The 14,252-nt window shown below is 40.5% G+C and overlaps 1 protein-coding gene across 1 annotated transcript in view; it reads right to left on the bottom strand.

The window, feature by feature from the left end:
* The window catches only part of wscd1b (WSC domain containing 1b), a 68,022-nt gene extending 54,438 nt beyond the window's left edge, over nucleotides 1-13,584 (bottom strand). Inside the window, exons 1-2 of the mRNA XM_041801741.1 lie at nucleotides 13,416-13,584; nucleotides 3,988-4,621 (exon numbers count right to left, since the gene is read on the bottom strand). Of these exons, the coding sequence (XP_041657675.1) occupies nucleotides 3,988-4,375 (388 nt within the window). The 5' untranslated portion in view covers nucleotides 4,376-4,621; nucleotides 13,416-13,584. The remainder of the gene's footprint in view (nucleotides 1-3,987; nucleotides 4,622-13,415) is intronic.
* Nucleotides 13,585-14,252: the final 668 nt, after the last annotated feature.

Raw genomic sequence — 14,252 nt, 5'->3', positions numbered from 1 at the left:
GTGAGGCTACAGCAACCTTGCACATATTTTAGCTTCTTTGGAGCTACACCTTATTTATGCATGTGAGCATGCTCAACAATTGACCTATGGCTAAGTCCCCCCCCCTCAAACGCGATGAGCCAATCACAGTGCATATACCACTCCAATATACTCGGACATCGGCTGCCTGGATGTCCATTGAAATGAACGGGTGAAAGTCAGTTTTCGTCTGGTTTTATGAGTTATTTTTGAGATTTTAAGTTTAAAAATGGTCAAACGGTGTTAATGGGGTACATGTGACTCCATGTGACTCCATCCAAGGTATCCTGAGAGGCTGGGCGACGGAGTATATTTTTACCCTATCCTATGCCACATCTAAACTGAGAAAAGTTTCTCCTTTGGATAAAAGTTTTGCAGTAGACCACAACATCAACTCAGCGTGAATAAAATTAACAACATCTGTTCTAAGGTAAGCCAACATCGTATTTGAGGCAACATATTGTCACTTTGCTGGAAAGAAATATAAATTTATCTTTAACATCTCTAACGTTAGCTAAAGTTAGCCTAACGTTAGCTCCTAGCTGCGTTGTTCGTTGTGTCACCTTGTTTGTTGGGAGTTCGTTGGCATTGTTTGTTCTAGTTTTTATTCTTTGGTGATCGTACATCATTGTTAGCTGTTGTCCAAAGCGCTCTAGTTAAACTAACATTAACTTCTGGAGCTTAGCTTCATTAACTTATCTGTAACAGCGCAGATAACAAAGGTTGGCAGACGTTATGCTGAATGATTCAGTGTAAATACTGTAGCACCAGACTACCGGAGAGACACTCTTGGTAAAGATGGTAAAAAGGCCATTATATTTTTGTCATATTATGAGCCGAAAACCTTAACTTCAGTGCCACTTTGATGCTGACCCTCTATCTTGTTGTCTGAGATTGTGATGGCAACGAGATGCGGTGTATCACGTTTGCACTGGGACCTGTGAATTTGGGCTTGTAACTGAAGCTTTTTATCGACCTTCTCAACAGTAAAATGATTAATATATCCCTCCAATGCGTAGTTTGGACCCTTTGGGTGACTTCTAGATTATATGTGATCTTTCTGTCTCCAAAAATCATCAATGGCCTCCAGTGAAATGTCTCCTACTGTGACAACTGCAATAGTGTCTGTCAGTTAATGTTCATTGTTTGTCCGAGTGAGTGGAGGGGGCGTGGCTTAGCCATAGGTCAATTACACTGATTGTTTTGTTTTACCGCTCTACACCAGTGGGTTTCAAACTTGTTTTGGGTATTCGCTGCTCTAGACTCACATAAACACAAGGGGAGCTGTGGCTCGGTAGTAATGTAGGAGCACAATTCATTGTTATTTTATTTTATTTTATTTTTTAAGATTTATTTTTGGCCTTTTGGCCTTTATTTGATAGGACAGTGGATAGAGTCGGAAACAGGGAAGAGAGCGGGGAGAGACATGCAGGAAATAGTGCCACGGACCAGATTTGAACCCGGGTCGCCTGCTTACATAACTCACGCCTTAACCAATCGACTACCGGCCCGCCCAAATTTAAATTTATTTATGGAATAATTATTGATGTTGCACAGTTTTTACCTTGTTGATCCTGTTTTAACCTAAGGCACATCTCTGTCTTGTTTAACCTGCTATGTTTTTAGTTACTGGAAGTATATTGTTGTTTCATCTTGCCTTGCTATTAACTATGGCATTGGTTCCAAACTTTTCAGCACGCAACCCCCGAAGTAGTGGTAACGAAGACCTGGGACCCCCACTATCCCAAGGTTGGCTGTGACTGATGATTCAAGAATCATCATGTGCAGGACTTTTTAAACATTGCTTTGATTTCAGCATAAATCTCAACCGATGACCATGTTTTATTTCTAAGTGAACCAATTTTATGCTTACATTTCTAGATAAATGAGCAAAATATAACATTTCAAACCATTTGAGAATACTCTCTGTTCTTGGAAGGCATCTCCAAACCCCTCAGGGGATCCCGACCCCCACTTTAGGGACCATTGATCTACAGCAAAGGTGTCAAACTCAAGGCCCGGGGGCAAAATCCGGCCCTAGGAACAGTTAAATCCGGCCCGCAAGATGATCTCATATTTCTGTTATAACTGGCCCATCAGTCTGAGGTCTGCAGATTTCCTCAAATATAAAAATGTAAACATATCCTTGATGATTTAAGATATCCTTGTTAAGTCACAAAATCTAAAAAAGTAAGGAGTAAAAATATTTAGATAAGAAGTCAGGAATGTGGGAAAAGAAATCAATTTGTGTTTTAATTTCACATTTTCAATTTAGGACTCTAACAGGATTTTCACGTTTAATTTCATACTTTGAGCATTTCAACTCATATTTTTTGACTTCTCATATAATATTTTTAGCTTTAAGATTCATAATTCTAATTTTTAAGTGATATTTTGACCTTTTTAACGCATTATTATGTATTTTATCTCATATTTTCAACTCCAAACTTTGACTTCATAACCCCATAGTCTGACTTTTTAGACTCACAATTGAAAATTTTGAATCATATTTTGACTTTTAATTTCATGAATACAAACTTTATTTCATATTGTGACCTTTTAACTCATGATTTTGACTTTCTTTCTAATATATTTGCTGTTAAAAACATTATTTTTCAATTTAAAATTCATGTTTTGACTTTTGTGAACTAATACATTTATTTTTCTCAGATTGTAAGCCTTTAAAAACTTTTAAACTTATCTTTTTAACTTTTTAAATGTCAAAAGGTTTTTTTTTTGTATTTGATTACCTTTAAAACAAGGTTGACAGTTTCTGGTTAAAAAGGTGACCCTATTAGGCCTCTGCTTAGTCCTGAATCCAGAATCCGGCCCCTGCTATGATTGAGTTTGACACCCCTGATCTACAGCGTCTAACTGATCCAAGTCAAGCATAACCCTATTTAGTTTTGAGCACTATGGTCACTTTATCATGATTTTTCCTGTCCTGTTGATTATGTTTGAGAGGAGGCTGACTCAAATCTACCTACAGGTATTACATAAAGTTACCTTATCTTACCTTAGAGTCTGTCATCTCTATTCACTGAATATGTGTGTGAATGCATACAAATAGATTTAGCTAATACTGATGGCCACTCTACAGCAGACTTCAGCATCAGTGTGTCCATGTGGAGTGAATGGGTGTTGGTGAAAGAGTGTGACCTGTGGTGTAATAGAGCTTCGAACACACAGATGACTAGAAAAGCGCTACATAAGCTCAAGTCCATTTAAATAAAAAAGAACACCAACATTACTAGTTACAACATTAGAACATTATTAGTTCACACACTATTCTCTTAATTCTTGAATGTACTTGGAAATTGTTGATCCAGCTGCTCTGCTGCTTCATAAACGGACCCAGAAGGCAAGTGTACATGCAGTCAGACGGACCATAACCAAAGAGCAGATGGATCCGAGATGGATCTCATGGGTTTAAGAGTTAAGATTTAAAGCACCAGATTAAAGCTACACTGCAAAAAATTTAATCTTAGCAAGTGCTTTGTCTAAATCCTGGTCAAAGTTATCTCATTACACTTGCTATAAGCCACATTTACTTGATAAGTCCAGATGATCACCATATATAAGACACAATAAGGCCTAATTTGCTTATAATTAGTCAAACAAAGCAGCTACTTAAGCAAATAAAACAGTGTTGAGTGCCTTGAAGATGTGTATTAATCCACTGATGTATGGATATTATTTCACACACTCCAATGCTTTGTTGCACTGGCAGATATCTTAACTATTTCAAGCAATTCAGGCTTTTTTATACTTGAAATAAGAGCTTTAAATGGGAATGTCAGGGGAATGTGGCTTGCATTAAAGGCACTGAAATAAATTGGACAAGTAATCTGACAGAAACACAGACAAAGATTTGAGTTTTTCTTCTGCTAAAGCAGGCCAACCTGAAGCTAAAGTTTGTGTTTCATTTACTGACTGTGTCACAGCAGCGATGTCTGCATCGTTATTTACCTTTATGTCTGCTGCTCCTGTGGAGAGAGACTCTCTGCTCTGGATTCTCTGGCAGCAGATTGTGAAACCAGCGGCGATGCAAGTGTTGGACCCCGAGGCTTTGGGAAGAGGGCCAGTGTCTCCCTGCCCTGGCTGCCCCCGCAGACACGGGCTGAACAGCCCATCTGGAGCGCGCCCTCACTCCCAGACCTGCAGTCCTGAGGACGGTGGGAGGTGCTGCCAGAGACAGCAGTGGCGGCAGACTGGCGAGGCTCTGCTGGGCAACTCTGATGCTGGAGCGCTGAAGGAGCAGGATGCTGCCCGCCATCAGGTAGGCGACGCCCAAACAGAGCAACAACATGTGAGCCCGCTTCAGAAGGCAGTGCAGTCTGCAGAGGGGCGCCGCCATACTGCTTCCTGTCTCACCTCAGAGGAAAGCCATCTCCTGGATCAGGAAGGAGGAGATCTGTAACCTACTTACAACTTCATAATCTGGAGAAGACCTGCAGCATCAGGCAGCGCTGGAGACACTGCGTCTCTGCTCTTCATCGGCACAGAGTCCAACAGCAGAAAGGAACAATGGATGTGTCACCACGGAGAGGGTTTAATATCCAAGGCTGTGGTCACTCAGTCCAGGATGAGCCTCAGGGGAAAGCTGCGAACAGAGAAAAAACACAAGCAGCTGGATTTAAGGCATGAGTGTGTTTCTGTGTGTTTGTGTGTATTCACGATCAAAGGGAAAGGAAGTATATGCCTGGAGGATTAGATGCACAGCTCATGTTGACATATGGGCTTGTGTTTCTGTCTTGCAGCATCTTGCAACACATCCCCCCGGTGTCTGCTGCTCCGCTGTGCTCACTCCTGCCGTTTGTTTTTAATTCAAAACCCTGCCTCAAGTTCTGTTCTGCTGCTCCGGATTCCTCTGTGTGCTCTCCTGTCACATTAATCCGGTTTATAAAAAAATAAAAAATAAAATAAGGGAGGGGGGAGAAAACGACTCGATGACACCAAACCTTTCCGCTTTTAAATTGGATTCTCTCTCAATGCATTCAATTCCTGCACTGTCGGATTATATTTATTCTAACAGCTGCTGATATCTCCCAGCTTCCCAATCTTGAGTCTGAGCGAAACAAAATCATGTGATAAGGACATAAAAAATGTCTGGTGAGTGAGAGGGCATTATGGGTGTTTATGGAGGGAAGATTATCAAAGCAGAATACGGAGAGTCTGTGGCCTCACATGGAGAAGTATGGTGGCCCTGATGGTCAACTGCAAAAACATTCAAGGGAACACCAAATCACCATCATAATCAGAGCTGAAAGCGTTTCATATTACTTTAAAACATCTAAAGAGACAAAAAAATTCACAAAACACACATACATTAAAAGAAAAAAAATTATTTATGACATAAAAACATTAGAGAAAGCATTGAAGAAGAAAAACATTTTATGAAACGCAAAAATATTCAAGAAATCTTCAAAACAAAACATTAAAAGTATTTCATGAAAAAACAAAATTATCAGAAGAAACAAAAAATAGAGCACAAAAACATTTCAGGAAACACTAAAACTAGGGCTGAGCGATTTAGGAAAGTAATCAAATTTTTAGGTTCCTCATCTTATGTATTATTCAATAAACATAAGCATAAACAATTCTATATTATAACTAACACAACAGAAAAAATCTCTAATTGGGATTTGGCTAGTGTAGCAAATTTGATGTCGATTGCTATATTGATGGGATCTTTTTTTTTTTTTTTTACATTATTCTCATTTTGATTAAGAAAATTATATACACAAACATGAAAGGTTGGGTTTTAGTAAACTATTCTGAAAAAGGAAACTTGTATGTATGCATAATGTGTAGAGCATAAAATCTCTACAATTTTTTAAATCAAATTGGTATTTTGACACATTTCAGGATAAAAAAAAACATTGCACTGTCTGTGATTTTAAAATTGTAGCAGGCCATATTGTGATTTAATCTAATTTGCGATGAACTGCCCTGCCCTAACTAAAACATTAAAAATGTTAAAAAATAAAAATAAAAATGTTATCAAACACAAAAGAAGTGAATAAAATACCAAAAATATAATGAAACCAAAATAATCTCATGGAACACAAAAAAGCTGAGAAAAAATAAGTTAGTGCACTTAGAGCTTAAAGTTGAAATGATGGGGCTAAAGTTGAAATTTTAGAACTAAATCAAAGCTTTTTACTCGAACAAACACCAAATCTTAGACACTTTTTATCAGCTAAAGGAGAAGGAGTCTCTGTTTTTAAATCCAATTCTGAAGTAGGGCTTAATCGAAAATTAGATTTAATTCTGCTTCAATTTTCAAATAGCAGAAGTTAGAATGGTTTTTTAACTTAAAAACTGTGTCAAAACACCGGTTTACATTTTTGTTGCAGCAGAAATGTTATGCATTATCCTATCATTCGAGTGTCATGTTTTCTAAAGCGTCCTACCTTAACATTGTTGGATATTTTTCTGATTAAATATGAGGATGACATAGAAATAATCATTCCTTTCCAAGAAAGAATTCCAAGAAAGCAGGGACAGAGAGCAAGATGAGGATGATTCATAAGAAGAAAGCAGGGACAGAGAGCAAGATGAGGATGGATTACAAGAAAGCAGGGACAGAGAGCAAGATGAGGATGATGGATTACAAGAAAGCAGGGGCAGAGAGCAATATGAGGATGATGGATTACAAGAAAGCAGAGACAGTGAGCAAGATGAGGATGATGGATTACAAGAAAGCAGGGACAGAGAGCAAGATGAGGATGATGGATTACAAGAAAGCAGGGACAGAGAGCAAGATGAGGATGATTCATAAGAAGAAAGCAGGGACAGACAGCAAGATGAGGATGATGGATTAAAAGAAAGCAGAGACAGAGAGCAAGATGAAGATGATTCATATGAAGAAAGCAGGAACAGAGAGAAAGATGATTATAATGGATTACAAGAAAGCAGGGACAGAGAGCAAGATGAAGAGGATGGATTACAAGAAAGCAGGGACAGAGAGCAAGATGAGGATGATGGATTAAAAGAAAGCAGGGACAAAGACCAAGATGAAGATAATTCATATGAAGAAAGCAGGAACAGAGAGAAAGATGATTATGATGGATTACAAGAAAGCAGGGACAGAGAGCAATATGAGGAGGATGGATTACAAGAAAGCAGGGACAGAGAGCAAGATGAAGAGGATGGATTACAAGAAAGCAGGGGCAGAGAGAAAGATGAGGATGATGGATTAAAAGAAAGCAGGGCAAGTGAGCAAGATGAAGATGATTCATAAGAAGAAAGCAGGGACAGAGAGAAAGATGAGGAAGATGGATTACAAGAAAGCAGGGACAGAGAGCAAGATGAGGATGATGGATTACAAGAAAGCAGGGACAGAGAGCAAGATGAGGATGATGGATTACAAGAAAGCAGGGACAGAGAGCAAGATGAGGATGATGGATTACAAGAAAGCAGGGACAGAGAGGAAGATGAGGATGATGGATTACAAGAAAGCAGGGACAGAGAGCAAGATGAGGATGATGGATTACAAGAAAGCAGGGACAGAGAGCAAGATGAGGATGGATTACAAGAAAGCAGGGACAGAGAGCAAGATAAGGATGATTGATTACAAGAAGGCAGGGACAGAGAGCAATATGAGGAGGATGGATTTTAAGAAAGCAGGGACAGAGAGCAAGATGAGGAAGATGGATTACAAGAAAGCAGGGACAGAGAGCAAGATGAGGATGATGGATTAAAAGAAAGCAGGGACAGAGAGCAAGATGAGGATGATGCATAAGAAGAAAGCAGGGACAGAGAGAAAGATGAGGATGATGGATTTCAAGAAAGCAGGGGCAGAGAGCAATATGAGGATGATGGATTACAAGAAAGCAGGGACAGAGAGCAAGATGAGGATGATGGGTTACAAGAAAGCAGGGACAGAGAGCAAGATAAGGATGATTGATTACAAGAAGGCAGGGACAGAGAGCAATATGAGGAGGATGGATTTTAAGAAAGCAGGGACAGAGAGCAAGATGAGGAAGATGGATTACAAGAAAGCAGGGACAGAGAGCAAGATGAGGATGATGGATTACAAGAAAGCAGGGACAGAGAGCACGATGAGGATGATGCATAAGAAGAAAGCAGGGACAGAGAGAAAGATGAGGATGATGGATTTCAAGAAAGCAGGGGCAGAGAGCAATATGAGGATGATGGATTACAAGAAAGCAGGGGCAGAGAGCAAGATGAGGATGATGGATTAAAAGAAAGCAGGGACAGAGAGGAAGATGAGGATGATGGATTACAAGAAAGCAGGGACAGAGAGCAAGATGAGGATGATGGATTACAAGAAAGCAGGGACAGAGAGCAAGATGAGGAGGATGGATTACAAGAAAGCAGGGACAGAGAGCACGATGAGGATGATGCATAAGAAGAAAGCAGGGACAGAGAGCAAGATGAGGATGATGGATTACAAGAAAGCAGGGACAGAGAGCAAGATGAGGGTGATGGAGGAGGAGAAAGCAGGGACAGAGAGCAAGATGAGGATGATGGAGGAGGAGAAAGCAGGGAAAGTTATTATTTTTTCTTTGGGTTGGGAAGAGATTGGCTCATTCATAGGGAGAGTGAAAGTGTAGAGGTCCATTATTGCATTCCATGCCTTCTGCTCAAACATGGGTCCTCAAATCCAGCCAAAAGTGCATCACTGAACAGCAAAGATAGATTGAAGGTAGTGAAAATCACATGGTAAAAATTGTACAGAAAACTACCAGAACATGAGAAAAGCAAGGAGCAAGCAGGAGTGCTATTCAAAATGGAAATGTCTAATAATACAAGTAAATGTTGTGTAATAAAAGTAAAGAAGATTGCTCATTTATAAAGTCTGAGTAAAGTTAAAAAAAAATACATCAAAATACATAGATATTCATAAAACATAATTTGTAACTTGTGATTTTGTTTGTATTTCATGAATTTTATTAATTCATAGTTTATTGACCTCAAAGGAAATTCAAAATTGTTAAATGTTTTGCATTGAGTGAATTGTTTTTTTTTAAGTTGACCTTCAGGGTCATCATACATAAACAATGAAATCTCAGGGATGTCTGATTCATAGCTATACTGTAGCTGTACTGTGTTTCTTCACCTATGCGTTCTCTGAAAGGAGCAGTGGCTCTGCTGTTTGTTCTGTTGGCATATCTCATCTCAGTCCTCTAAATCAGACAAAACCAGAAATACACATACTAAAATTACCAAAACCCTGATAAATCACTCATTAACTGCTTTTGGCAAGAGATTCTTGTAAGAAATCACGCATGGGCATTTTTGGATGTTTTTTATGAATGAAACTATTACAGTCCATGTGGGTAATGTTTTGTTTTCCTGTGGGTCTTGGAGGAGCTTAGCTCTTCTCAGATGCAAGTAGTGGGGGCTCCAAGGACAACAGGATGGAAACCACTGCTCTACCTGCTCAGATGGTTAACTTACACCTGTGGAGGTCTACATGCACAACAGCTCAATTTGCACAACTCAGACTGTGGACAGAGAACCATGGTTCCATAAGGAGTCGATTCAGATCCCAAAAATCAAACAACTGGTACACAACCTGTTGTTTGAGCAATTTTTTGAAAATGACTGAAGTTCCAACCAATAAATATCATGCACACTAGCACTAAGACTCATATTGAACAGAAATGGAGCACTTAAACCTGGTCAGCTTGTCTGCTGCTGCAGGTCTCCTCAGCTCAAAGCAGCCATGGAAAAAATCCTCCAAACTTTGTAACAAGTCTTCTAAGCTAAAACTATTAAACCACTTTAGAAATATTTACATTGAAATCTACATTGAAACTGGAGCCAAAAAGCTAGTTAGACATTTTAGAGAGGCAGCATACAATGCATTCTAAAGTGTTTAAGGTTAGACTGGAAAATAACTATTAGGCAAAGTGCTGTGAAAAGTATTAGTTTTCTGCCTGATTTCCTACTTTTTTTTTGCATATTTTACACTCTTAAATGTCTTAGATCACCTAACAAATTTCAATATTAGACAAAGATAACCTGGATCAATACAAAATGCAGTTTTTAAATGATTTCATTTATCAAGGGAAATGCCATTCATAGCTACCTGGCCCTATGTGACAAGGTAATTGCCTCTTAAATCTAATGACTGGCTGTTTCACTCTTGACAGCAACAACTGCAAGCTAGCGCTTGTGATAACTGGAAATGAGTCTTTGCATCACTGTGGAGGAACTTTGGCCCACTCATCTTAGCAGAGTTTTTTTAATTCAGCCACAATGGAGGGTTTCCCAGCATGTTTTTATGCCATGCGACAGCATCTCAGTGAGAATTAAGTCCAGACTTTGACTTTCTCCAAAACCTTTATTTTATTTTGTTGTTTTTTAGCCATTCAGAGGTGGACTTGCTGGTGTGTTTTGCATCATTGTCCTGCTATATAACCAAAGTGCTCTTGATCTTGAGGTCATGAACTGATGGTCAGACATTCAGAATTCTAGCTCAGTGGTCGGGGTCCCAGACATCACACTAGCACCACCATGTTTTTTTTTTCATGAAATGCTGAGTTAGTTTTACTCCAGATGGAACGGGACACACACCTTCCAAAAAAGTCAACTTTTGTCTCGTCAGTCCACAGAATATTTCTCCAAGTCAAACGTGAGATGAGTCTTTGTGTTCTTCTTGGTTAGCAGTGATTTTGGTCTTGGATCTCTCCCATGATGAACTCTGACCTTAACTGAGTCAGTGAGGCCTGCAGGGGCAGAGTGCACAAGTGGTTGTAACTTGTGTTGGCCCAACATAGCTACGCCCACCTTCTAGGTTCAACTTTTCAACAATTGCACCAAGGGTAGTATAGGTTGTTTGCAATCACATGATCTTGAATGTCCATTGGGGGTCTGGAAGTGGGGGACAGCCATTAGGAATGAATGGGAGGAACTCAGAACTTATAATTCAAACCTGTAAGCTGCAATTATCATCAGAAAATTTCTACATACATTGAGTATGGTCTGTACACTTTACAAAAGAGTGATTTTTTCCACTGTTTAACAGATATGCCTGGCGTGGAGGGGATTAATATCACAATTCACTCAGTCCTGCAGACCTCCTAGCATCAAGCGAAGTAAAATGAAGGAAAACAAGAGTCTAGAGGAGTCTTGTCCTGAGCTAAGAGGCTAGCTGAGCCCCTTTAATATATAAAAATCCACATTTTATCACAAGCATGCTTCTAATTAAAACAGTGATGTACCATACACAGAATAAACCTTTTGGGGCAAGCGACCGAGTGAAGATGAGCCGTTCATGAATGAGTCTGTTCTATGAAATGACTCTTAAAGGTGAGCCACTGTAGCCAGTTCCAGAATGCCAGATTGATTTCCTCCATTCTTTGTTGTTATCTAATCCACATTTAAAAAGCCAAACTGGTATCAAATGAAGAGCTGTTTGGGAGCCAAACAACCAGCTCTACCAAGCTGAGCCAAATGACCTGGAGCTCTAAAAAGAGATGGATTTCCCATCACAAGTGAAGCTGGAGGTCGGTGAGACAGACATCAGCTGAGGAAACACAGGTTAGATCAAAGCTTAATGTGCTAAACCATGACAAAAATGTACTGAACCAAACAGGACCTTTATGGAAACGGGCCTTACATGAGTGTTGTGTGACAACGCTTATCCGGGCTTTAGACAAAGGCTTTTATAAATTTCTACCTGCTGTTGTCCTGCTGTTGTTGCATCCTGCTAAGATTCCAAGCATGGGTTTGCATTTTCCACACCTTCACTGACAGGTAACTCGGGATCTCTCCTGCTCAAAACTTTCAATGAAGTTTCTCTGCTCTCTCTTTCAGCCTTGCTGACTCTCCATCTGTTTAAGTTCTTTTTCTGTGTACTCCGGTTCATACAAATATCCTCTCGTATCCACAGTAAATGGCACATCATCATCAATCTGGTCAAAATTGCTCATATTATCTTTGTTTTAGCTTGATGTGGTGTTATTATCCCTGTGGAAGCTTGCAGTCTCACAAAGCTGAATCAGAGGATCACGACATGCACGGCGGAAGGAGACAAAATGCTGAAAGTTGCATCGTAAATTAGTGCATGACACAGAGGTGTTTCTTGGGAGAAATGAAGAGCTTCGTATGTTTTCGACACAGCGTACAGGTGAGCCAACATATTTTCTTGGCCCATTTTTACATAAAACTTGTTAAACTACACGGATAAAACATTCCCATCTACAGCCATTATGCCTCTCTCTGGGCTTGTAATAACCACAGGATCAACTTTCACAGAAATCACTGGAGGCTAATGCCACTACTACAGCCAAGTACCTCATACCACCCAACTTCAAAAATCCCAAAATATCCCTTTAACTGAGTCAATGAGGCCTGCAGGTCTTTAGATGTTGTTCTGGGTTCTTTTGTGACCTCCTGGGTGAGTCGTTGATGCACTCTTTGAGTCATGTTGGTTGGCCGGTCACTCCTGAGAAGGTTCACCTCTGTTGGAAATTTTTCTCCATTTGTGGGTAATGGCTCTCCCCATGGTTTGCTGGAGTCTCAAAGCTTTAGAAATGGCTCAAGACAGATAGATGTCAGAGACTGTTCTTGAATTTCTTTAGATGGCGCCATGATGTTGGAGATCTTGTAGCCTATTTTGTCAAACAGGTTCTATTTAGAGGATTTCTGGATTCAACAGGTCTGGAAGTCATCAGGCCTGGGTGTGACTGATGAAATTAAACTCAGCTTTCCAAAAAAATTGTGTTAATCAGTTTATTCCCGATTTAACAAGGCAAAGTGATTTCTTTTTTGCAAAGAGCCAGGTAGATTTGGAAAGCTTTCTCTGGTTATCTTTGTCTAATACAGCTGTTTGGAGGAAAACGTGTTTGTTTTCTCAGCTTTCTGAGCTAGTATACCTTTGCCCAATAAAGAAACTTTTCTTAATTGAAAGAAAAAGAGGAGTTAAAAGGACTCGGATCATTAAGGAGTATCGATAAGGCTATCAGTATCAGTGGGTCCCCATCCCTACCTCAGACTCAGGCTCTCCATTCATATCCATTAAAGCTCGCTTGTCTCCATGGCCGTCACACACCGTCATGCCCTTCAGCTCCACTTTTCATCTCAGGCCTCTCCTCTTGAAGCTACACTGGACTCCCCCTCCTCAGTTTAAAAGTAGGGGTGCTCCAGAGGAAAGAAGCAACAGTTTGCACAATGAACACTCTCCCTGATCAAGTCCGAGTGCCTAAGTTACCCTCAACTCCACGTTTTTACGCATAAAACCTTGCGAAAACGATGCAGAAACGTGCACGTCTGAGTGTTTCCACGCAGCGGGATGAATGTGAGACTGAAACGGGCTGAACAAACAGCGAGAGTAAACACGGAGCATCTATTTAAGAATCCAGAGGTCTTCCATCTTAAAAGCCCCTCCACCATTTACAGTGCAGGATGTGAGAGCTTACCTCCAGCTTCAGCAGAGGACTGTGGTGCGCTGCATCTCTGCACGGTGCGAGGCCGTTTCCATCGCTGTTTTCCCCGCTCTGACTGTCCAGTGAAGGTCTCCTCTGCTCGGCATTTCCCAGAGCTGCTGTTATATAAGCTGCCTGTTTCTTTCAGCCTGTCTGTGCTGCTCTCCGCCGCTCTCTGGAAGGCTGGCACGGCGATAGAAAGCACAGGCAGTATCAGTGTGTGTTGCTCAGAGAGAGAGAGAGAGAGAGGAGGTGATGGGGAGGTGGTGAAGGAAGAGGGGAGGAGGGGGAGGAGAGGTAGTCAGTCTCATTTGCATTGGTGATCTGAACGCGTCACAGCTCCTCCACTGTGTGCTGTCCAGCCGTCCACAGCTCGCTCTGCATCTCTCAAGGAGCCGTTTACCGTCTCATATCTCCTGACAGCGAGCTCCATCCACACCGAGCATTTATCAGCATGCACTCTGCACAAATGGACCTCATTTTGACGTAGAAAATACCGGAGCAGCATGCTCTTAGTTTTGTGGGAGTAAACTGCATACTGTAAATCATCCCTCAGACATTTGAAGGGCAATTTTCTCATTGTGTATTTTATTAAAAACAGCCTGAATGCAACCAATTCTGACGGTGCCAGGTTTCCTTTGTTATGATAATAGAAGACCAAGCATGAAGCAGGGACAGGTTTATTTCACCACAGTATCTCTTAAGCTGATTTTTGAGATCCAAACTGAAAGTATCTCTCTCAAAGAGAAAGAGGATTTGTTGTCCTCACTCATACATATTTGCTTGATTGCATCCATGAAGCACTAACCCTGCAACAATAAGATTTTTTTC

The sequence above is a fragment of the Cheilinus undulatus genome, linkage group 12, assembly GCF_018320785.1.
Source record: "Cheilinus undulatus linkage group 12, ASM1832078v1, whole genome shotgun sequence".
NCBI classification, from domain to species: Eukaryota; Metazoa; Chordata; class Actinopteri; order Labriformes; family Labridae; genus Cheilinus; species Cheilinus undulatus.
This window is presented reverse-complemented; position numbering and strand designations above follow the sequence as displayed.